Consider the following 26,755-nt stretch of genomic DNA (forward strand, 5'->3'; position numbering starts at 1 on the left):
TGTTTTCTTGAGGTTTTCATTGGCACTGCCAAGAACAAGACTTCAGTGTGTCAGCTTGGTTCTGGTTACTGGGAGGGAAGTGGAGAAACAGGATGTGGAGGGAGGCGGTGCTGGAAGAACAGGTCAGTTTATTGCTGTGTTATCAGATTAGAGGAAGTCAGCATCTGCATTTCAGACAGCCTTGCTAGACTTGACTTGTGGTCTCTATCATTGAATCTATGAAGAGAGAAATGAAATATTTCTGGTTACCCATTAAATTGGAGGTGGAGCTGGAGAGACAGAGCCAGAAGAAATTCTGTGGGGCTTGAGGTGAGGTGGCAGGGAGTGGGTTGTATGTGTTGGGGGGAGGGGGTCTGCAAATCTGGAAATATTTTGAAGCTTTGAGACATTCCAAAGCCCAAACATTGAAGAATTGAATAATAAATGTATGTCAACTCAAGCAATAGCCATTACATATGTGTCTACTTTTATTGGACACAAAGTCTGCTACCTAAATGTGTTTATTACATGGGAAATAAGGGTTCGTCCATAGCAGACCACAGCAATAGATAACACTGGTAGTCCTTCAGAGTGAAGGATTAGCAAAGAGCATAATATTCAAAATATCATTAATAAAATGTAGAATGGACCTAGAATTCATGTTATTTGGATGTGTTGTTTGGTTTTGATTTTTGCTAAAATATAATAATTTGCTTCATGGACACTGAAAGGTTTTGTTTTGCTGTTTCTTTAAATTTCTTCCCTGCTTTGTATTAGCATCCAGTCCTGCCTCAGGCTCTGAACGACACATGCTTTCTCAGGACTCTCTACGGTCATTGAGCAGGCATCCATCTACCTGGACTGTGGAAGATGTGATGCGTTTTGTCAGAGAATCTGACCCTCAGGCTTTGGGTCCACATGCCGAGCTTTTCAGAAAACATGTAAGTGTTAACCTATGAGGTGACATAAAAATGAGGATGCTGTTACTCAGTGGTTATGTTACTGAACTTGTAATCCTCACATTCCTTCTTTCTCCACAGAATCTTTCTGAACTGCTGAGTATTTCCAGCATTTTCTAATTTTATTTTAGATTTTGTGTTTTAGTCTTTCAGATCTTAGTATTTTGCATTTGCACTAATCCAGAGACCAAGACGAACTACCCAAAGACCAGAGTTCAAATCCCTCCGCAATCACAAAGGATTTTAAATGCAATTACTTGAAAAAAAATTAGGACCAACATTGGTGACCATTAAAGTGCTGAATTGTCATTAAAAAATTATCTGCATTCCTGAAGAAGGGCTCATGCCTGAAACGTCGATTCTCCTGCTCCTTGGATGCTGCATAACCTGCTGCGCTTTTCCAACAACACATTTTCAGCTCTGATCTCCAGCATCTGCAGTCCTCACTTTCTCCTGGTTCACTACTGCTCTGATTTCCTCCCACAGTTCAAAGATGTGCAGTTTAGGTGGATTGACCAAGCTAAATTGCCCCATTGCATCCAATGATGTGCAGTTGGGCAGATTGGCCATGAAAAATTTGGGGGTACGGGGACAGTGTTTGGGTGGGATGCTCTTCGGTGTGTCAGAGCAGACTCAACGGGCCAATTGGCCTCTTTCCACACTGTATGGATTTATGATTCTGTGAATGCATTTTAAGAAAGGAAATATGTCATCCTGACCTGGTCTAGCCTATATGTAACTTCAGGCCTGTAGAGATATTATTGACTTCCAAGTAGCCTCTGAGGTTACCTAGCAAGCCACCCAGCTGCATTCAAAAAGGTGGTTCACTGTCATCTTCGGAAAGGCAACTAGGCTGGATCGTAAATGTTGGCCTTGCCAATAATACACATAGCCCACCAATGAATTGTTTCAAAGATCTTTGACTCTGCTTCTGTAATTATAGATTAGATTAGATTACTTACAGTGTGGAAACAGGCCCTTCGGCCCAACAAGTCCACACCGACCCGCCGAAGCGCAACCCACCCATACCCCTACATTATCCCTTACCCCTTACCACTATGGGCAATTTAGAATGGCCAATTCACCTGACCCGCACATCTTTGGACTGTGGGAGGAAACTGGAGCACCCGGAGGAAACCCACGCAGACACAGGGAGAACGTGCAAACTCCACACAGTCAGTCGCCTGAGTCGGGAATTGAACCCGGGTCTCCAGGCGCTGTGAGGCAGCAGTGCTAACCACTGTGCCACCGTGCCGCCCACTGCCACCGTGCCGCCCACCAAGGCTGGGTTTATTTTCTAATCAGACAAAAGACAAGGACTGCCAATTTCACTTGTTATCCTCCAGACGTCAAATAGGTTTGAATATTTGTGTGTGTTAATCTCACACTGCTGTTTAATCCTTTGCAAGCGAGGTACAGTTCAGGAGATTAGGATGCCAGATCAGTTTGGCTGGAGCTTAGAAAGAGCTAAAGGCAGTAAACATTGATGGGAGTTGTATGTAAGCTGTCAAACAGTATTGATGATGTACAGCGTGGAAATTAGAGATGCATGTGACAAAGGTAAGACAGTAACCACAAAGAACGTCAAGCTACTCATAGACTGGGTGAACCGAATGAGCACATAATGCTATGGAGGATGAATTCCTGGAAAGTGTTCATGATGTTTTTCTGAACAGTATGATGAGGAACTAACTAGAGAATTGGTTATTTTAGATCCAGGATTTTGCAGTGAGAAAGGGCTAATTAATAATCTTGTCATAAAGTTGTTTTTACATTATGTTTGAAAATTATGCCATTCGATCCAAAACTCAAACTTTAAATCTAAACGAAAGAAACCGTGAAGGTACAAGTTGACATTGGTAGGTTGGGAAGCTATATTAAAAGACCTGATAGTACAGTGACAATGGTTGGCAATTGAAGAAAAGATATATCGTTTTACAACAAGTATACAATTCTTTGAAGTACTAACACCCAACAGAAAAGATGATCTACTGTGGTTAATAAAAAAAAATGATAGGTTGAATTAGATCAAGGAAAGATGTTTCTAAAGTTGTCAAACAATGTTAAGCACAAGGACTGTGGAGCTCTGTGCTGCAGAGCAATCTATGTAACCTCCTAATGAATTGCAAAATGTTAGTGTCTAGGCACAACAAGTAACTAAGAAAGCTAGAGGCATAACATGGCCAACCTTGTAAGAGGTGATGCAACTGAAGCATGTAGGATCCTGAGGCTCTTGACCAGGTTGATGCGGAGAGGATGTCTTCTTTTGTGGAAAGTTAAAAATCACACGACACCAGGTTATAGTCCAACAGGTTTAATTGGAAGCACACTAGCTTTCGGAGTGACGCTCCTTCATCAGGTACACACAGACGCGCACACAGACACCCACACACACCCTTATAGACACACACACTCCCATGCTCACACATGCATCCTCTCGCAGATTTAAGACACTCTGCACCCACTGTGGAATAATTGAGATCTAGGGGTCATTGTTTAAAAATCAGGCCTTGTCCATTTAAATCAGAGATGAGGCCAAATATTTTCTTTCAGAGGGTAATGGGTTTGTAGGAACTCTCTTCCTCTAAAGCTGGTGGAAACAGAGTCATGAGTATTTCTAAGGAAGAGGTAGATTCTGGTCCAGCAAAAGGTTAAAAGGTTATAAAGGGCAGGCAATAGTGTGGCTATGATGTTGTGATCAGATCAGTCATGATTTGATTGAATACTGGAGAAGACTTGAACAGCTGAATGGCCTATTTTTGATCCTAATTTGTGTGCTAGTTCAGATTGAGGGGGCAGAGCCTGAATTTGCCAGAAATTAGAAAAATAAGGCAACTTCATTGAAACTTACAAAATTCTTCCAAGGTGGATGCATGTAAGATGTATGTCCTGGTCAGGAGGTGGGATTGAGGATCAAGACCAGTGGACCTAGTATCAGAATAGAGGGTAGGTGGTTTAGCACTGAAATTATTTCTTCACTCATAAAATAATAAATCTTTGGACCTTCCTACTCTAGAGGACTGTTGGCTCAGTCATTGAGTATATTCAAGTCTGAGATCAATAGATTTATAGATACTAAAGATATTAAGAGATAGGGGAATACTATGAGAAAATGGTGTTGAACATATCTAATTGAATAAAGGAGCAGGCTCTTGAACTCAAATAGTCTACTCCTGCTCTGATTTCCAATGTTCATTTGCTATTTGGTTTAACTGACATTTAGTGAGGTAGCATTAACATTTTGAAGTGAAATGGTGGTTTCATTTATAGGATGCACTGCAATATGAATGGATAATATCAAACATGTACTGTTACTGGCTAGTCATGTTTGTTAAAAGTTGACCTAGGTTGACACTTAGGTTGAAGTGAGAAGTCAGCACTTCCTTTCCTGATGATTAAACCATCGGAACTTAACATGCTCCTATCCTTGCTCTGGATGCCAGTGTGTGTTTGTGTACCTGTATGTTGAATACAGGATGTGCACCAGCCTTAGGCTTTCTTGCGAGCACACCACTACAGATGCTCCATGGACTGTAGGTACCTGGTGGCAATAACATACAATAAGCAATAATACCAGTTGCTACTATAAGATTAGGCCAACACGAAGTGATTCCATTGCCAGGCTACCATCATGATTCTCTTTCGAGAAGGCTGTGTAACAGACCTATACTCAATGTTATTAGCAATCTGGTGGGGCATTGAAAATATTCAAATAGCCCAGGGAAGAGAAAAAAACTGCAAATGTTGGAAATCTGAATAAAACCCACATTTATTTGACTCTGAGAAATGAAATGACAGGTTAATGTTTTAGGTTCCTCATTGTCCATTAAATTTCAAAGTTAAGATGTTAGTCTGTGATTTCTTTCGCACCTGCCTTACGCTCATAAACATCTTTTTTTGCCTCAGCAATTTTTTTGTCACATTTGGTCAAAGTAAGCTACCTTTTCATGAGATTATGTCCTTCTCTTCCACTTCACATTTTTTTCCCAGGAGATTGATGGCAATGCTTTGATCTTGCTGAAGAGTGACATGATAATGAAGTACATGGGACTGAAGCTGGGCCCAGCCCTGAAGCTCTGCTACCACATTGATAAACTGAAACAGAGCAAATACTAAACCAAGATGTGAACGGGAGCAGAACGAGCAGATGACAAGTCATTGTTTTATTTTTATTTTCTTTCTGTGAAAGTGCACCAGCACTCTGAAATACTTCCTACTATACTTGCTCAGCAATCCCCTGGTACGTGTGATGAAGAGGAGCTGGAAGTGATTTGATGCCTTGCAGCAATACCACACACAAGGGCTGATTTGTGGGTGATCTCATTTGTTGGTTCCATCTCAGCACAAACATATCTAACACATGTCAGCACTGCATGCATTTTGATTTTTCACACGCAGGATTTGAGTGAAAATACCTGAGGTACGGTCTGTGCAGTCTTTTTTGTCTCACTGTTTTCCTTGTTGTTGACTCAATTATCTGGAGGTAGCATTTGAGTAAGTGGTTGTACAAATGTCAGATTGGGTGAAGCAATTACCTTAATGTAACATGTACAGTACAAGTATAATCTAATTTTAGTTTTAAGGTGAATGAAATTGCCTTTATGAAGTTATATTGAAATGTGTAAATAAGTATATAATTCTCCCCTGCTACTGAAAGGTTTATGTTTACTGAACAGATGTCACAGAACTCTATATGTTATAAAGTCAAAAGCTTGCAGAAAGCATTATCTATGGCACTCTGATATATGTTGTGCACAGTACATGATGTGTGGATGTAGGTTTTATTTCTGTTGAACTGAAAGATTTGTTTAGGGTTGAATCCTGGAGAGATGAAACATGCTTGAGCTAAAAGCGTCACCATACTTGCATCTGTATACAGCGACAAGCTTGAACTGAAACTGATGTACTTAGGTTTTTTTGTGATTTTTTTTTACTGGAGTAATTCTCTATAATATTCAACAGAACAGGTCAGTGAACCTGTCAGGCTGAACTTAAACAGTAACAGGCAATAGGGAACTCAAAATTGAACCAGGAATAAAAAAAAACACATCATTGGCAACTATATATTCAAATGTAGGTTTAACAAACAAGTGCGCACACAGGGCCAGGTTTAAGCAGGAAGTCCACACTCGGATAGATTCAGTTGGTCAGTTTATACTGGCGAATCTAAGCTATCAGGTAAATGTTGGAACAAGGTGTAATTAGTGAGGTTATATATATGAGATACTGGTGTCAAACGAGTGGCCATTCTATCTCACCAAATGTAATAACCGTTGGTAACTGGAGTTGATTTAGTTCTTGTAGGTGTGTTATATTTCTGCCAAACATAAGCCAGGTGCCCATTACAGATCCACCTGATGTTTGTTCCATTACAGTCAATACAAGGGGGTACATAACTGGCAGCTGATTTGTTAAGCCCATTTTAAATCCACATCTGGGGCTGAAAGCTGTGCTCATACAATTTCTGCAGCAATTCACAAGTTTCCTTTCTGCCTGCCAGAGTTTTTGAATGGCCATGCTATAAAGAAAATCCCAGCATTTAAAAATAAGTCCTTTAGCTTGTGAACACTGATACACCTTGTGTGTGCTGTACACACTATTTAATTATAAATGACCACATTTCAGGATGCAGGGGAGTAACTCTAGTGAGAAAAAAAATCAACAGATAGCATTAATCAGAAAGTCATACAGGAAGCACTTTACATACATTCACTGGGCACGGGTAAGGCACGATAGATTTTTAAACAATGCTATATTTTAAACTGCTGCTTGATTGAAGATCTCAGTAAATACATTTTTCAAATGCACAGCTGGATTATTCAATTCATGATACAGAGCTTAGATGCTGCTCAAAATTGAACAGGAGATGCCCCTCTACCTCCTCCTTAAAGCCTGAGATGTCAAGAGCAATGAACCTCCCACCAGGAGCTTACACAGGTTTTCTGACACAAAATAGACCTTTTGGAACCAACCTGTCCTGCCAGTGTTCATGCACCGTGTAAGCTTTTTTCTTACACCCTTCTTCATCTAAATCCATTATCATAATGATCTAGTCCCTTCTCCACCTCATGCTGCCGAGCTTCCCCTTATATCTACTTCAACTGTTTCTTAGGAGCTGCACAGCTGCATCTCCCTTTGAGGGCATTGTCTATGCCACCTTTAGCAAAAATCACAACGGGAAGGAGGAAGAAAATGGCAAGACTGCAATTTTTACTGCCCAACAGGCAGAGAGTTCAAGTTAGTCCTTGCCAGTCAGATTCATGCTGCAATATTGATGCAGCACTTGGCAATATGAAGGGAATGTCTCTACATTGGACTCAAGTTAGTATAACATTTCACAGGCTTCTCGTCAGAGACAATTAGGTACCAGCTCTGTCATGCTTTGCTTAAGTTTTTTTTTCATTACATATTGCCAGTAAGAAGAAAGAGCATATGGTTGAGTTGCTCCTTGATTACTGGAACACACAGCACACAACAAAGCCACTGCGTTCAGCTACTCCATTCGTGCATTAATACACTCGAGCCTTCTCCAGTCTTTGCTTATCTATTAGCATTAGCTTCGATTCCCTTCTTCCACAAATGCCTCTCTAGTCTCTCTTTAAATGCATCAGTTGCCTATTTGAGTGGTTGTGATTATTTTATAAATATATTTTACGTTTGTTTGGTTATTCAGCTTTCAGTGAAGTGCAGTACATTATCAATGATCCTATCACATAATAGGTCAGATTTTGTGCTTATTATAGCAAGGGATGTTAGCATTAGCTCTGAAAAACACTTTCCCATTTTATATTCACTGTTCTCTGGTTTGGTTTGAACAATTCTGATGGAAGATGAAAATTCTGGATGAGTGGAATCTGTGCAATGCTCTCCTTGCCCTCTCTCCTCCCCCTAATTCCCCCTGCCCCACACAGCCAATTTAACTGTCTGGATTCAGGCAACAGGAAGGGGAAGGTCTAATTCAACTTGAAACATTGCGCATGGTTATTTCTTCATATCCAACAATGCAAATTTATCTCAAAATCACAGGCTGTCAAATATGGCTGCAAAAATTCCATTAAACACCAATTTATCATCAACTAGAGCATTATGTCCAATCTAGGCACCATATTTTTAAGAAGATTGTGGAGGTGATTGTGGAGGGACAGAAAAGATCATGGGAATAGCTCCAGGCATGAAGGGTAACAGTTGCATGATAGATCACAGAAGGAAAGGTTAAGAGAAGACTTGATAGAGGTTTTCAACATCATGAGGGGAATGGGCCGAGCGGATGAGGTAATATAGTTCTATTTGATGGAAGGTCATGAACCAATGGACACTGACTCAAGAGGCATGGCAAAAAAAAAACAATGGCACGATGAGGTAAACCAGCCTTACACACTGAATTGTAAGGATCTGGAATACTTACGAACATTACACGGTGGGGAGAAATTCAATCATGGCTTTCAAACAGGAATTCAACAAATATCTGAAGAGAAAGAAATTGCAGGGATATGAGAAAAAGGGTGGTGAATGGAACAGAAAAATAGCATGGATACATCAGCCTGAGTGGCCTCCTTTGGTGCTGCAGTGATTCTATGAAGATGAGCGGGAAGTAATAGAATGGTCAGAAAAAGCCACAATCAGACATTTTTATGAAGATTCTCTGTGGGTTGGGAGAGGCCGGAGTGTTTCACTGGATGTTCCGAATAATCCTTGGATTATTTATATTGTCATTGTTTCACATCTCACTAGTGGCAGTTTTTGAACCTCCCTATTTGCACAAAGTCTCCAGTACTCTCCCCAGGGTTCAGTTTTCCACTCTGGTTGTTAGTTCCAGACATTCCTGCCAGCTTTAAACAACACACAGTGCAGGATTTGTAAAAGTAGGTAATACATATTTTGTTTCAAAAGAATAGTTCATTGAGATTGGGTGGGAATAGGATTCCTGTTGTCAGCACAATATGGTAGTGGCATTACTGACTGGGTCCAGTAAGTCATTGAGATTCCAACTTGAACACAAACAATTCGAATGAAAGATCAGTGACCTGTTTTAACTTGTCGCCATGTGACTTGAGCAAAGCAGAAAATCCTGCCAAACTCTTAATGAATCATTGCTAAGTGGTACAATATATTTTTATTTTTCTGTGGTTATAATTCACCACAAGTGGCTTACACTCAAGCAATATCAGAGAGTGATAATGACAGGGTGATTTTCTGAGTCTCTGAATTGCTCAGTTTACTCTCGTTAAATGCCATTCTTATGTAACTACTTATATAACCAGCATCTGGATTCTCTGGTACATGGGATCTGTTGTACTGGACACAAGTAGCACTGATGGTGGAGGCTAATGTCCAAAATACTGTATCTGCTGTGAATTATTAACACTCACTATAATGAATAAGCAGCAAGTCAATCCAAGGGCAACAATTATACAATCAACATGTTGCTTGTAATCATCTGTATTATCAACATAAACCAACAGATGTATGCATTCAATGAACTGGCTGCCAAAGATTTAAATGCTAGAAATACATTCATATGAGGTGCTGTACATTTTCATTTCAGACTATTATTTCTTAAAACCTAATGGGAAAGTCTTGAGGGAACATTTTATGTATTAAATGTCTCCCCAATAACTATGAAAATATATACTATAAATATTCATTTGTAAAATGTAAGTTTCTATTCTCAACAGGAATTTGCCTTTGTTTGGTCACCTACAGCTTTTAGTAATGAATCCTTAGTAAGCGAGTATCACTTCATTAATTGCCCATCCTTGACTGAACTGGGAGGTTAGTAGCAGCTCAGTGACATGCAGTAACTTACAAGAGCAGCTCCTTAATCCTGGAAATGTTTTTTCAATTTAAAAAGGGAAACACCCACAGAACACCCTGGGAGTCCATTTGCAGCCACCTGTAAATAACACTTAAAAAGAAAATCCCCCAAGACTTCGCCACCCCTTCAATTATCACTGAACACTGACTCTGTGTCTTGTGCAAAAGTAAATACATTTTGGATCCACCTTGACAAATCACTGCCTGTGAATTTCCTTGGAGCTTCTCCCAGTCCCTTGCTGGTGAAAATTCTGGTGGGGTAATCGTATTCGAAGTTTTTGTTGGAGTTTACAGTGACCGATTACAAACACCACACCCCTCAAAGCAAGAGTCTAATTTCTTAAATAAATGTTCTGGTTTATACAGGTATTAATCAAATGCACTCTGTGATATTGAGAGAATAATCAGATAATCAGATTTTCTTTAATACAAAGGAGCATTTTAACTTTTGCTGATAGTGTATGTACTGTACATGAGAAATATTAGATTGTCCACCCACACACCTTGTCTAACTATTACAAAGTGTTTATAAGGAGGCCAGTCCAATATTATCTCACTTTCACTATTACTTAAAGTTGAAATTACCCCCATGGTGTGTATATGGGATTTACAATATTTCACAGCTCTACTTATATTTGGTTTAATAGCTGCATATAGTTTCTTTAAGTCCATAAATATACCAGCACCAATGCCAATGGTGCACATTTCGCACTTTGTACATTTGTATTGAGGTATATTTTACTAGTTGCAACAATTCTTTGCCCGTAGTATATCAGACAATCCAAGTATTTCTCAGCGAAGTGTTAAGATGCAAGACTACAGAACTTTAACAAACCAATATCCACATCTGTGTTTCTCCTGGTCATTTACAGTCTGACTAAATAAGTGAACCTTTGTGTTATTTTGTGATATAATTGTCCTTATCATCTGTTTTATAAACTATCTTGTGATATATTATGTATATTTACTCTGTGAAGTGTATAGTACCTTGTGAAATATGCCTGTAATGTATAATGTGTGTATTGCTTGGTGATGTGTACATTAACCTGTGATGTGTACATTGTTTGGTGACATATCTACATATCACCCTGTGATGTGTACATAATTCTGTGATATATGTACTCATTATTCTATCGTGTCACACATCCCTTAATCCATCCAACTTTGTTTCCTTTGTTTTTCTTTTTCTCTTTATGTATTTCCCTGTCTCTGCCCCAAATGTTTGTGGTATTACATTTTTTAAAGAGTAATTTATTGTTATTCCAGACATTTGCTAAGAGCAATCAGTTAACCTGCCATTGCACTAAAGGAACAAAAAATAGAAAATATTTGACAGAGAATAGAGTGCAGCTAACCTAAAGGAAGGTTCATATGCCACATGAACCAAGCACAAGAATCTAAAATATTATTTATGAACACATATAAACACATGTAGCTCTTCGACAAATTTGCTGATTTTATTTAGAGATGCCTCCAATTTTTCTCATGTTCTCTCACTAGTCATCTCCAATTATATATTAATAAACAGGCCAATATTTTGTGTTGTGAGATAAATCATATGCATAGCACACATGTCAAAACTGGCATCAATTACTCAGACTTCATAATCTTACAGTTTGCAGGTCACTCCAGAATAATCAAGTTTATGTTCACATTTTCCTTACACATAAAGATACATTGGTAGACACATGTATGCATGCACACGTATACACACTTGCACAAGTATACACCTGTGCATACACATACATGAAAAGCCAATCAAAGATTTATTCTATTTTAGCGCTTATGGCATGTTTACAGCTGAAATGCATGATGTCATGTGACACTGAAGGGTTAACAGTTGTGATGTTGTTTCTACAACTGTATTGACTAATATTCACCAGAAAATTCTTCATTCAGTACTTATGATGATGAATCACTTTATCATCTTTCAAATCTTTCACATTGATTAGCAAGAGCATCACTGATTTATCATGCCTAGGAACCCAGATTGGGAGGAGGGAAGGAAAGCTGTTTTCTTGTGCTGCACAAATGATACGGATATCCATATTGAACGATACTTATGACTGTCAAGATGTGGGACTAATTGGAACTTGGGTACTAAATTGTAATTTTTAAATCAAATGAGAATCTCCAAAGAAATAATAGCTGCAAATATTCCTAATCTGGACATCATCTTTAAGTTGAATTTGTACTTAGCTATTTTGGATTTATGTGCAAATGCCTGTTCCAATTTGATCCAATTTACTTCCAAATATTCCTTCTCTGTTTCTAAATAGAAGTTTAGTAGAACTGTAAAATTGATTGAAGTACTGGTAGTCAACTACGTTTTGCTAAAAGTTGCATTTGGTCCCCAATTGAGAATTGTGGTTAAAATAACACAAACTGATGGTATGTGAATCTGGGAAAAGTTGGAAAAATGACAACTTTGTGGTGATGATGGGCATTCCCTTCTGGGATAATCAGGAGGCCTGGGTGTATTTCCTCCCCATTTGCCATCAGTGAGAGAAATTTCCTATCAGAAATGCAGAGTCAGAAACATAACTCTTATTGCTGTATGGCTAATTGTATTCTGTCCTTGTAGCACATGTGATAGCATGGACCAGGCATCAGAAATACCCCAGCAGTGTAACCTGCTAAAAAAGGAATAAATTCAAATACTTCTCTCGTTAGAGTCATAGAGTCATAGAGATGTGCAGCATGGAAACAGACCCTTCAGTCCAACCCATCCATGCTGACCAGATATCCCAACCCATCTAGTCCCACCTGCCAGCACCTGGCCCATATCCCTCCAAACCCTTCTTATTCATATACCGATCCAAATGCCTCTTAAATGTTGTAATTGTACCAGCCTCCACCACATCCTCTGGCAGCTCATTCCATACATGTACCACCCTCTGCGTGAAAATGTTGCCCCTTAGGTCTCTTTTATATCGTTCCAGAATGCAGCACCTTGCATTTATCTGAATTAAACTCCATCTGCCACTTCTCAGCCCATTGGTCCACCTGGTCAAGATCCTGTTGTAATTTGTGGTAACCCTCTTCACTGTCCACTACACCTCCAATTTTGGTGTCATCTGCAAACTTACTCATGGTACCTCTTATGCTCGCATCCAAATCATTTATGTCAATGACAAAAAGTAGAGGGTTCAGCACCGATCCTTGTGGCACTCCACTGGTCACAGGCCTCCAGTCTGAAAAAAAAACCCTCCACCACCACCCTCTGTCTTCTACCTTTGAGCCGGTTCTGTATCCAAATGGCTAGTTCTCCCTGTATTCCACAAGATCTAACCTTGCTAATGGGTCTCCCATGGGGAACCTTGTTGAAAGCCTTGCTGAAGTCCATATAGATCACATTTACTGCTCTGCCCTCATCAATCTTCTTTGTTACTTCTTCAAAAAACTCAATCAAGTTTGTAATACATGATTTGGCTCATGTTGCATGCACCTTCCACCAATTCCTATCGAATATTCAACAGAATTTTACCTGTTTTGTTGGAATTTCTAGTAGCCTTTTCATGAATGCTGCAGTGATGGTGACAAAGCACAAAATATCAACTCAATAGTTGCACTGCAATGAAGTATGAGGGGGAATTGTAGAATAAACCACTGCTCACATATGCTCAAGTTCTGTTGCAATGAATAGTTCCTGTTTATAAAGATCACCCGCAGCTGCAATCTATCAAACTAATAGCACCTTGGAATGTGACATAGACAACAGAGGGAGGTTTCACCAGTAGATCTTTTAATCTCTGGTTGGTATCTTGTCCTATACTAGAAACATATATAGATTTCAACCTTAGATTATTGTCAGTGCTGGTGTGAGATAAATTCATTTTACCAAATGCTTTCCTCCAGCTATACCAAATCCAAGAACACATACTATTCCCCACTGTCCTTCATTGGAAGCAGTGCGTCTCACTGCTAAGATGGGCATCCTTGGACGGAGATTAGCTTCTCCAAATTAATCCAAACAATTTATTTTAAAAAATGGAAAATATCCAAATAGTTCTGGAAACTTTAAAAATGAAAATATTTAAAGTAAGCAAATTGATTACATTTTGTATGCAATAGATTGCTGGGAATAATGAATGGAAGTGTTATCGGACGAGAAAAGTATTGCTTCCATTATTTTCCAAACAACATCTTGCCTGTAACCTTGAACCTGGCAAATGTAACCACAATGAGCAGTATTTTCCAGATTACTTACCTTTGTTTAAAATAATTTGTCGATATTTTCATCTGTGCAGTCAGATATGGGAAGCATTAAGGAAATAACTACAACTGAAACTGCCTTACAATTCAGTTTACTTCGCTTTTGGGACCTTGGGTCATTTGCAATTGTTTATCTTCATTGTTATACAAACATATTTTGTAAATTGTACACTTATATAACTTCATCATCCTTCATCTCTGAAGGAGAAACCTCCAATATTTTCAAATCAATGTTCAACACCGTGGCATTACATCTGTTATCATATCTCTGTTTTCCTCTTCTGTTATTACATCTTAATCCATCACTACCTCCTGCCATTATATGTGACTTCCATCTAAATGGTGTGAATGGGAATGATGATGGAATGGCAATGATGTCTCTGTCTCAATATGAATGCATGCAATGCTATCACTGCCTCCGTAGCAACGACTGACTAGATCACTTAAAATAATGGTGATGGTATGACTGCCTGTATAGTAATGCCAATTAAATGCATCTCTTTATTGCAATCAGTGACAATGGTATTATTATCTCTATAATAATGAATGTCACTATTATTGTCACTAGTTGCAGTACTGGAAATGATACCATTGCACAGGTATTTGCCTCTTCAGAAACTATTATCACTGGTATCACTGCTAATGTGATAATCAATGGCATTGGCATCTCTAAATATAGCAGTCGATATCAGTGGAAATTGCCTAATCCTCTTCATTCCTTTGGAATAAAATATGGTGCAAAAATTTGTTTGTGTAGCTTTTTACTGTATTTCTGAGAGAACTGACAATCATTTAATGTATTTGTTACCAAGTTTAAATAAAAAAATGTAAATGCACGTGGATGGTTAGTTGTGGTCCTTAATATTAGTATTTACTGCCTTTTAGTAAGTAACTCATTGGGGTTGAGTTTTTATACTCAACATCAAGGAGGCCAAGATTGGAACACTTCTCCGGTGTTCTATCACAATTTATTCCAGCTAAACACTGATTTAACTACAAAGTGATTCTCTTCAGCACCTGCAGTAAATTCCACAGAGGACCCCAGACTCCATTGGCCCTGGCTGTATCAAATCGTTTGCAATCTCAACAGCTTTTACAATCCTGGGCTCTATCTCCATCACAAAGAATGTCTTCTTTCACTTTTGTAACATTCTTCCCTCCACCTTGCCAGCTGCTGGAACTGTCCTCTGTGTCACTTCTAGAGTTGAGTTCCTGTTTGGCCTCACACTGCGGTATATTTCAGCGCACCCAAAACTCTACTGCCTGTATCTTTTCATACACCAAGTCTTGTTCCCGTACCCCACCCAATATATGATCACTGATGAACATCAATTCATGGAGGAGAAAGTGAGGACTGCAGATGCTGGAGATCAGAGCTGAAAATGTGTTGCTGGAAAAGCGCAGCAGGTCAGGCAGCATCCAAAGAGCAGGAGAATCGACGTTTCGAGCATGAACCCTTTTTCAGGATTCATGCCTGAAGAATCCTGGAATCCTGTAAATTCTTGAAGAGGGGCTCATGCCCGAAACGTCGATTCTCCTGCTCATTGGATGCTGCCTAACCTGCTGCGCTTTTCCAGCAACACATTTTCAGATCAATTCATGGAGCCCAGCCATCAGTGCTGTGGCCTCAGACCTCTGTCTCTAAAACTCCTCCATTCCTGAAACAATGTCTGTTACCCTATTCACAGATGTTGTCTGTCCTATTCAGTGTTTCGAAAGATATAGGAGTAGGAGTAGGCCATTCCATCCATCAGTCTCCTTCTCCATTCAAGGGCTGATCCATTAACCTGTAACACCACTATCCAGCCTGTTCCCTATAACCTTTGATCCCCTTACTGTTTAAAAACCTTGAATATACTTAATACCCAGCCTTGACAGCACTCTGCAGTAAAGAATTCTACTGATCCACTACCCTCTGACAGAAGATATTATTTCTCAACTGTCTAAAATAGACCATTTATTCTGAGATTGTGCCTTTTACTGCTAGATTCTCCCACAATGGGAAACAACCTTTCCATATCTACCATGCCACGTCCCCTAAGAACCTTGCATATTTCAGGATGGTCATCCCTCATTTTCTTTCTAAACTCTATTGAGTAAAAGCCAAAACTACTGAACCTTTCCTCATTAGACAATCCCTCTATACTTGGAATCAGCCCAGTGAATCTTCGCTGGATAGGAGACTCAAAACTGTTTCCTCTATTCCAGCTGTGGTCTGACTAGTGCCTTATATACCTCCCTACTTTGATAACCATTTCCTTTAAAATAAAGGCCAACATTCCACTTGCCTTCCCTATTTCCCACTAAACTGGGATGCTAGCATTTTGCAATTCATGGACACAATGTCCAAATCCCTCTATTGTGTAGCTTTCCAGAGTTGATCTCCATGTAGATCATTGTCTGCTCCTGCATTCTTCCTGCCAAAGTATAACCTCACACAACCTTACAATTTCCCATATTACATTCCATTGGCCAAGCTTTGCCCACTTAAGCTTTCTATATCCCTCTGCAGACTCTTTGTGTATCCTCGGCACTTGCCTTCCCACCTATTTTTGTGTCATCTACAAACTTGCTTATAGTACATTCATTTTTATCATGCAAGTCATTAATACATATTGAAAACAATTGTGGCCCCAGCACCAATTCCCGTGGCACTCACTAGTTATGAATTGTCACCCAGAAAATGTCTTCTATTAGTTAACCAATCCTCTATCCAGGCTAATATTTTACCTCCAATACCATGGGTGTGAATCTTATTAAATAGCCTAATGTGTGGTATCTTATTAAATGCCTTCTTAAAATCCAAATATATTCAAGGATTCCCCTTTATTTATTCTGAATGTTTCCTCCGAAAATAATTGTAGTAAATTTGTCAGGCACGTTTTCCTTTCATGAAGCCATGCTGACCCTACTTGATCATACTATGTGTTTCTAAATGCTCTGCTAACACATCCTTTATTACAGAATCTAACATTTGGGTGGCACGGTGGCTCAGTGGTTAGCACTGCTGCCTCACAGCACCAGGGTCCCAGGTTTGATTCCAGCATCGGGCAACTGTCTGTGTGTGGAGCTTTCATGTTCTCCTTGTGTCTCCGTGGGTTTTCTCTGGGTGCTTTGGTTTCGTCCCACAGTCCAAAGATATGATGATCAGGTAAATTGGCCATGCTAAATTGCCCATAGTGTTGGGTGCATTACTCAGAGGAAAATGAGTCTGGGCGGGTTACTCTTTGGAGGGTTGGTGTGGACTTATAGAACATAGAACATAGAAGGATACAGCGCAGTACAGGCCCTTCGGTTCTCGATGTTGCGCCGACCGAATCCTACCTAACCTATACTAGCCCAATAACTTCCAAATGCCTATCCAATGCCCGCTTAAATGACCATAAAGAAGGAGAGTTCACCACTGATACGGGCAGGGCATTCCATGAACTCACAACCCGCTGTGTGAAGAATCTACCCCTAACATCTGTCCTATACCTACCACCCCTTAATTTAAAGCTATGTCCCCTAGTAACACCTGACTCCATTAGCGGTAAAAGGTTCTTAGTATCTACCCTATCTAAACCCCTAATCATCTTATACACTTCTATCAGATCTCCCCTAAACCTTCTCTTCTCCAATGAGAACAGCCCCAAGTGCCTCAGCCTTTCCTCATAAGATTTTCCTACCATTCCAGGCAACATCCTGGTAAACCTCCTCTGCACTCGTTCTAAAGCTTTCACATCCTTCCTATAGTATGGCGACCAAAACTGCACACAATACTCCAGATGAGGCCTCACCAGAGTCTTATACAACTGCAACATGACCTCAGGACTCCGGAACTCAATTCCTCTGCCAATAAAGCCCAGTACACCATATGCCTTCCTCACAGCACTATTTACCTGGGTGGCAACTTTCAGAGATCTGTGTACATAGACACCAAGATCCCTTTGCTCATCCACACTACCAAATAGCCTACCATTAGCCCAGTAATCCATCATCTTGTTATTCCTACCAAAGTGAACGACTTCGCACTTAGCTACATTGAATTCCATTTGCCACATTTCCGCCCAGCTCTGCAACTTTTCTATATCCCGCTGTAACCTACCACTTCCTTCCTCACTATCCACAACTCCACCGACTTTTGTGTCATCCGCAAACTTGCTTACCCAGCTTTCAAGTCCTTCCTCTAGATCATTTATAAAGATAACAAAAAGCAATGGTCCCAAAACAGATCCTTGTGGTACACCGCTAGTAACTGCACTCCAAGATGAACATAATCCATCAACTACTACCCTCTGTCTCCTTCCAGCCAGCCAATTCGTAATCCAAACCTCTAATGTATCCTCAATGCCATACCTCCGAAGTTTTAGCATTAGCCTACCATGGGGAACCTTTTCGAACGCCTTACTAAAATCCATATACACAACATCTACTGCTTTACCCTCATCCACTTCCTTAGTCACCTTCTCAAAGAACTCAATAAGGTTTGTGAGGCACGACCTGCCCTTCACAAAACCATGCTGGCTATCCCTGATCACGTTATTCCTACCCAGATGTTCATAAATCTTATCCCTTACCATTCTCTCTAAGACTTTGCCCACCACTGAAGTCAGACTCACTGGCCTATAGTTACTAGGGCTATCCCTACTCCCTTTCTTGAACAATGGGACCACATTCGCTATCCTCCAGTCCTCTGGTACTATTCCCGTTGACAATGACGACATAAAGATCCAGGCCAATGGCTCTGCTATCTCCTCCCTAGCTTCCCATAGGATCCTGGGGTAAATGCCATCAGGCCCAGGAGACTTATCTATATTCATCCTTTCCAATATTCCCAAAACCTCTTCCCTGCATATTTCCAGGGCATCCATTCTAATTATTTGTGATTCCATATTCACATCAGCAACAGTGTCCTGTTCCTGAGTGAATACTGATGAAAAGTACTGATTTAATGTCTCTCCAATCTCCTCCGCCTCCACACACAACTTCCCACTACTATCCTTGACTGGACCGATACCTACCCTAGTCATCCTTTTATTCTTGACATACCTATAGAAAGCCTTTGGGTTTGCCCTAATCCTACCAGCTAAAGACTTTTCATGTCCCCTTCTCGCTTCTCTTAGCTCCCTCTTTAGCTCCTTCCTGGCTACCTTATAACTCTCAATCGCCCCAACTGAACCTTCACGCCTCATCTTTACATATGCCGCCTTCTTCCCTTTCACAAGGGACTCCAATTCCTTACTAAACCACGGCTGCCTCACAAGGCCCTTTACACCATGCCTGACTGGTACATACCTATCAAGGACACGCAGTAGCTGCTCCTTGAACAATCCCCACATCTCATTAGTGTTCTTCTCTTGAAGCCTAGACTTGTTGGGCTGAAGGGTCTGTTTCCACACTGTAGAGAATCTAATCTAATTTTCCCAATAATGGATGCTAAGCATCCAAGATGGAGGATGCGTTAAATTTCTGGCTGTACCAGGCTGCTCCTTTTTTGAAGGTGCTGGAGGTGATTTCCTCGCATTCCAGGTGCAGCAATTACTGTTTTATATGCTGTTGCATTGTTTTGGAACTTTGGAGGAAAAAAAATCAAAACAACAGCAGTTTTAAAAGGGAGAGGCACATACAAAGGCAGCACATGGTCAGGTCAGTGCAGGAGAGGAAGGAAGGAAGGGAGGGAGGAAAGAAAGAGAGAAAGAGTAGAGTGGGTTCTTTCTTGTTTTATTGAGATATGTCTCTTGATTCAACTTACAAATATAAGCCATAAGTATTAAGTTAGCCTGGAGCAATGTTTTGCAGATGAATAAGACAGTGGTATTTTCTGAGTCTGTAGATTGAAAGAAGCAAAAATGGCCTTTAGTAGAGTGATATGCTCTTCTTGTCGGATGTGCGAGTTTAGGGAGAGCTTACCTTTACTGAGGATTATATCTGCAATGAGTGCCGTTGATTGTGAATCCTACCAGATTGAATAAATCGGTTGGTGAGACAGTTAGAGGCAATGAGAAATTTACAAGAGACAGGGGATGTGATAGATGGCAGTTGTAGCAAGGGAGAAAAGTTGCAGTAACAGTCATGTAGTTGGTAACTCCAGGAAATGTAAGAGAGGTAGGCAGGTAGTGCAGGAATCTTCTGTGGCTATCCCCATTTCAAACAAGTATGCTGTTTTGGTAAATGTTGGGGGTGGTACCGAGCCTGGCTCTAATGCAATGAGGGGTACATCGAGTTCCAAGCGATTGATTGCGTTAGGGGACTCTAGGCCGAGGCACAGACAGACATTTCTGTGACCAGCAGCAAAATATCAGAATGGTGTGTTGCCTCCTGGTGCCAGGATCAAAAATGTCTCAGAGAGGGTGCAGAATGTTCTCAAGGGGGTGAGGGACCAGCAAAAGGCCCTTGTACACATTGGAACCAATGACACAGGAAGGGAAAAGGATGAGATTCTGAAGGGAGAGCATAGAGAGTCAGGCAGGAATTTAAAAAGGAGATCCTTGAGAGTAGTGATACCTGGATTACTCCCAGTGCTGTGAGCTAGTGAGGGTGGGAATAGGAGGATTGAGCAGATGAATGCATGGCTGAGGAGTTTGTGTATAGGAGACGGATTCACATTTTTGGATCATTGGAATCTCTTCTGGGGTAGAAGCGACCTGTACAAGAAAGACGGATTGCATCTGAATTGGAAGGGGACTAATATACTGGCAGGGAGATTTGCTAGAGCTGCTCAGGAGGATTTAAACAATTAAGGAGTGAGGTGGTGGTGGTGGTGGGACCCAGGGAGATATTGAGGAAAGATTTCAACCTGAGACTGGTAGAGTTGAGAACAAAGGTGAGTCAAACAGTCAGGGCAGGCAGGGGCAAAGCAGAGAACAAGGTAGGACTGATAAATTAAACTGCATTTATTTCGATGCAAAAGGCTAAACAGGGAAGGCAGGTGAACTCATGGCATGGTTAGGAACATGGGACTGGGATATCATAGCAATTTCAAAAATGTGGCTCAGGGATGGACAGGACAGGCAGCTTAATGTTCCAGGATACAAATACTACTGGAAGGACAGAAAGGGAGGCAAGAGAGGAGGGGCAGTGGCGTTTTTGATAAGGGATAGCATTACTGCTGTACTGAGGGAGGACATTCTTGGAAATACATCCAGGGGAGTTATTTTGGTTGAATTGAGAAATAAGAAAGGGATGATCACCTTATTGGGATTGGATTATAGACTCCCTAATAGTCAGCAGGAAATTGAGAAACAAATTTGTAGGGAGATCTTAGTTATCTGTGAGAATAATAGGTTGGTTATGGTATGGGATTTTAATTTTCCAAACATAGACTGGGACTGCCTTAGTGTTAAGAGTTTAGATGGAGAGGAATTTGTCAAGTGTATATAAGAAATTTTCTGATTCAATATGTGGATATACCTACTAGAGAAGGTGCAAAACTTGACCTACTCTTGGGAAATAAGGTAGGGCAGGTGACTGAGGTGTCAGTGGGGGGCCACTTTGGAGCCAGCGACCATAATTGTATTAGTTTAAAAATTGTGATGGAAAAGGATAGACCAGATCTAAAGTTGAAGTTCTAAATTGGAGGAAGGCAAGGACTTTCAAAAGCTAATTGGGGACAAATGCTAGCAGGTAAAATGATGGCTGGAAAGTGGGAAGCCTTTAAAAATGAGATAACAAGAGGCCAGAGACAGTACATTCCTGAGATATTTGTATCATTGATAAGCACAGGTGAGGTGTCGGAAGACTGGAGGTTGGCTAACATGGTGCCACTATTTAAGAAGGTGGTAAGGACAAGCCAGGGAACTATAGACAGTGAACCTGACATTGGTGGTGGGAAAGTTGTTGGGGGGAATCCTACGGGACAGGGTGTACAGCAGAGTGGACTCAATGGGCCGAATGGCCTTACTTCCACTCCTTTGTCTTATGGTCTTATGTATTTGGAAAGGCAAGGACTGATTAGGATAGTCAACATGGCTTTGTGCATGGGAAATCAGGTCTCACAAATTTGATTGAGCTTTTTGAAAAAGTAACAAAGAGGATTGATGAGGGCAGAGTAATGGACGTGATCTATATGGACTTCAGTAAGATGTTCGATAAGGTTCCCCATGGGAGACTGGTAAGCCAGGTTAGATCTCATGGAATACAGGGAGAACTAGCCAATTGGATACAGAATTGGCTCAAACGTGGAAGACAGAGGGTGGTGGTGGAGGATTGTTTTTCAGACTGAAGACCTGTGACCAGTGAAATGCCACAGAGATCGGTGCTGGGCCCACTACTTTTTGTCATATTTATAAATATTTTGGATGTGAGCGTAAGAGGTACAGTTAGTAAGTTTGCAGATGACACCAAAATTGGAGGCGTACTGGACAGCAAAGAAGATTACCTCAGATTATAATGGGATCTTGATCAGATGGGCCAATGGGCTGAGGAGTGGTAGATGGAGTTTAATTGAGATAACTGTGAAGTGCTGCATTTTGGAAAAGCAAATCTTAGCAGGAATTATACACTTAATGGTAAGGTCCTCGGGAGTGTTGCTGAAAAGAGACCTTGAAGTGCAGGTTCATAGCTCCTTGAAAGTGGAGTCGAAGGTAAATAGGTGTTTGGTACACTTTCCCTTATTGGTCAGATCATTGAGTACAGGAGTTGGGAGGTCATGTTGCAGCTGTACAGGACATTGGTTAGGGCACTTCTGGAATATTGTGTGCAATTCTAGTCTCCTTCCTATCAGAAAGATGTTGTGAAATTTGAAAGGGTTCAGTAAAGGTTTACAAGGTTGATGCCAGGGTTGAAGGATTTGAGCTATAGGGAGAAATTGAATAGACTGGGGCTGTTTTCCCTGGAATGTCAGAGGCTGAGGAGTGACCTTACAGAGGTTTATAAAATCATGAGGTGCATAGATAGGATAAATAGACAATGTCTCTTCCCTGGAGTGGGGAAATCCAGAACTAGAGGGCAAGGTTTAGGGTGAGAGGGAAAGATATAAGAGGGACCTAAGGGGCAACTTTTTCACACAGAGCGTGGTATGTGTGTGGAATGAGCTGCCAGAGGAAGTGGTGGAGGCTGATACAATTGCAACATTAAAAGGCATCTGGATGGGTATATGAATAGGAAGGTTTTGGAAGGATATGGGCTGGGTGCTGGCAGGTGGGACTAGATTGAGTTGGGATATGTGGTCGGCGTGGACCGAAGGGTCTGTTTCCATGCTGTACATCTCTATGACTCTCAGCCAACCTGTTTGTAGTTACATGGATTTTGTCTCCTTCCCTTTTTAGATTAAAGGTGATATGTTGGAAGTTTTCCAATCCTCTGGGACTTTTCCAGAATTTAAGTGTTCTCCAACAATTTCTGTTTTTCTTTCAGATCTTCAATGTTCACAGTAATCCCTTGTATGCCCTCCCTTCACTCCATTATTGGTGGCTATGCTTTCAGCTACCAAAGCCCTGCACTCCTGAATTCATTCCACTCAAATCCTTCCAACTCTTCCCCACTCATTTCATTATTCTTCCTAAAGATAATAGTTGTCAGCTGAGCATCCATTTTCTTTAATATGCATTTCCTGTGAAATGCTTTGGGATGTTTTATTCCCAGTTAAAAAGTGTGAGATGAATATGAATTGTTGGATTAGTTCAAATTGACAATTGACACAGGCTGATCAAAGCCATCATGTAAGATCCTCACAAGGTAGCGCTACGGTGGAAAGGATTCAGGCGTATGGTTTTAACAACCAAACAGATGTATACTCCTGTGCCTATAAACAGACTTGGATAATTTCCGTGATGCCTACTGAGTGACATAGCGAAATGTGGAGCAACACTACATCCACCCACTGTTGTAGGAATGTACAGTACACTGAAATTTCAAGCATTTATTTTTTTTGGCTTCATATGCAATACATGGAGGGGGAAAAAGCCACAAATACATCTTTGTTTACAGTACAAGGGAAAAAAACACCCCATGACTTTCTGCTTTCAGGAATTGAATGGCACGCTTAATCTGAAAATTAAATTAATGGCACATTATGCTTGTCTACAGATAATCTTGTTCGAGGTTCTTGTGACTGCATGGCCCACCATTACAAAGAGCTGGAATATCAATCAGTACCTTGGTTCTCTGTATATGGACTGAAGGATTCCGTTTCTTTTATGCAATCAATTTCCTTTATTTTTTCACTTTTTAATAAATAATACTATAAAATGTTTAGGAAGCATACTGAAATGAGATATAAAAACACTACAAGGCCTTGTTTACATTACATAACTGCATTTGAATATACAAGTAACGCTCTGTTAAAATCGGTCACACAAATGTTCTGGAACCATTTAACACTAGCAGGTAAAAGAAAAGGGCTTTTCTTTATTCTTAATTAACTTTAGGATGATAAGTGACACTGAAGCAGGCAGTCACAAAATAATACAATTACACAAGCAGTAAATTAAGGCAGCTGTTTTCTTCATTTCAGAAAAGAAAAACTAGGAAGGAGAAAGGTAATGTAGCTCAATGCCAGCAGACTAAAGAGTATTGTTGCACACAAAGAAAGGAAAGACCCACGGGACTCACAGAATTTGTCTTTCTTCCTTGCAGACATTTCATTGGAGATCTATGCTTTATCCTTTTGAATTTAAAATCAAACCTAAAATTAAGAGTGTAAGTTACTCTGTTGTGGCATTTTTGGCAGTTATTGATGTAGAAACTAAGCTTCGCAACATGCTCTAATTTACAGGCTAATAAAATTCATGTTTGGAAAAAATTGCTGAGATTAGCGTGTGTTTTTCTATACAGTATACCTATGTATACAACATCTGTATACAAGTATAAATCCAAATACATGGTACATATAATAGGATTTGAAATTTGGTCTTTCAGCTATTTATATTCAAACACTGTGTCTGTGAGAAATCTCCATATTTTCTGGTTTGATGAGATTTCCGTTTTATTTTAACACAGTGGGGAAATCAAAAAGTGCTGGCGAAACTCAGCCAGTCTCACAGCCGCTGAATTCATCCAACACATTCTGTTTTTATTTCACATCTTCAGCACCTGCAGATCTTTGCTCTTATTTTAGTGCCTGACTTAAGTTCCTTATGCTAAAATTCAAATTCCAAAGCCAGTGTGTACATATACAAAGTGGCAGAATTTTCCTCTATGCTTAAGCTGGGTGTGATGAGCTGAGTAAAACATTTTTCTTTCATTTCACACACACGGGGTAATAATTTTAATGTCTGCCAATAGTGTAAAGTGGGTAATGTCGGCCACTCAATAGTCACAGAAAGTTGGGAGAAGTAACCAATCTGATATCAGTTTTACACAATTGCCAAAAATTGTAGTTATTCTGTATTTTGACTGCAGTAATTATAACTGTCTATTGTACATATAGATATGTTCAGTGAAAATTCACAGATATTGTATAGAAGTTTTAAAATATCTATAATTGCAAATGCTTTCAAGGGAATGAAAAGATGGGAATATGTTATTATATTGATGTCTCAGAGCATAGGTCATGTCTCTAGCTGAATGAATATCCCATTTTTCTCAACAAGCTCCATGTGTCTTTGCCAGCCGCTAATCCAGACTGTAGGAAGTTAAAGAATTGTTGAGATTTTCAATCATGGGTCTGGTTAACTTTTAAAATCACAAAGTTCAGAATGTAAAGACAGTTATGGACCTGAAAGGGAACTTGGCACCTAATAACAAAGGTGGGTTGGGCAGACTGCCTTCTACTCCTAATGTTGCCCTTGGTTGAGGGATCCAGAACCAAGCAAAATCTTAAAAAATGAAGGGAAATGCCACCTCGGTCCAAAATTAGGAGAGTTTTATTTACTGAGAGGGAGATGCACCTTTGGCATTCTCTAGACTGAGAAACTCAGTCTTTTGAGTATGTTTTAGAGATTGATAGGTTTCTGATTACCAGTGATACATAGAGTTATGGTGATGGGGTGGGTAAAAGGCATTGAAATGGGTGATCAGCCATGATTGGACTGAATGGTGAGGCAGGCTGGGGGGAGCCAAATGGTCTTCTCCTCCTCCCAATATCCTAGAAACAGTTGAACAATTTATTCTTTGCAAACTGTGTCTGATCTTATCTGGAGGTGATTTCTTCAACCGAAACCTTAATGTAGTCGAGATGAGTACAAGTTTTGCATACACTTTTGTTCGAACATGATCCATTTTATCAGCTTTAGGAGATTTGCACAATTTGATGTCTATTGTTGAGAATCCCATGCAAGTAACATTCCATTCAGTCTCTGTACATACACAAATGGAAAGTAACAGTTGCGTCAAGAAGAATGATTCAACTCTTTGCCTTTTCAAATCTCTGAGGGACGGGCAGCATTTGATCTCAGACGAGCTGTAGGGGAGGAATTTCCAAGTTCAAGGCCCAGAGGTATTCCTGAATAACTAGAATTCAGACAAACATTGCCAGCGACTTTCTGACCACTCAGAGCAGTGTACCCTACTTTCCATCTTTGTACTTTCAATAATGTGAGCTTTGCTACTGGAAGTCTCAATGATACTTTCTATATTTGTAAGATGGAAGAGCACAAAACTCAAACCACAGTGTGCAATTTTCCAAGCATTAACTGTCATTGGTTAGAAAGGAAGAATTTCTCATTTTTTTGCATGAAGCAAAACAAAACAATTAACATATGGACAGGAGTAGGTTACAGAAAACAATTAGAAGCACAGTATTTAGGAGCAGGACTAGACCATTTGTCAAGGAAGTGGCTGCTCTAATTGAGTTCCTAATGGTATTTTCCTGTCTGCCACCATAAATCTTAACTCCCTATTTCTATCAACTATCTGTCTAATTCAGC

The 26,755-nt window shown here is 40.2% G+C and overlaps 2 protein-coding genes across 2 annotated transcripts in view; one reads left to right on the forward strand and one right to left on the reverse strand.

Moving 5' to 3' along the window:
- The window catches only part of scml4 (Scm polycomb group protein like 4), a 125,244-nt gene extending 120,087 nt beyond the window's left edge, over positions 1-5,157 (forward strand). Inside the window, exons 7-8 of the mRNA XM_060849402.1 lie at positions 757-920; positions 4,929-5,157. Coding sequence (XP_060705385.1) covers positions 757-920; positions 4,929-5,054 — 290 coding nt within the window. The 3' untranslated portion in view covers positions 5,055-5,157. The remainder of the gene's footprint in view (positions 1-756; positions 921-4,928) is intronic.
- The window catches only part of sobpa (sine oculis binding protein homolog (Drosophila) a), a 433,378-nt gene that overhangs the window by 49,534 nt on the left and 357,089 nt on the right, over positions 1-26,755 (reverse strand). The gene's annotated exons all lie outside the window — the stretch shown is intronic.

The sequence above is a fragment of the Hemiscyllium ocellatum genome, chromosome 3, assembly GCF_020745735.1.
Source record: "Hemiscyllium ocellatum isolate sHemOce1 chromosome 3, sHemOce1.pat.X.cur, whole genome shotgun sequence".
Classification (NCBI taxonomy): domain Eukaryota; kingdom Metazoa; phylum Chordata; class Chondrichthyes; order Orectolobiformes; family Hemiscylliidae; genus Hemiscyllium; species Hemiscyllium ocellatum.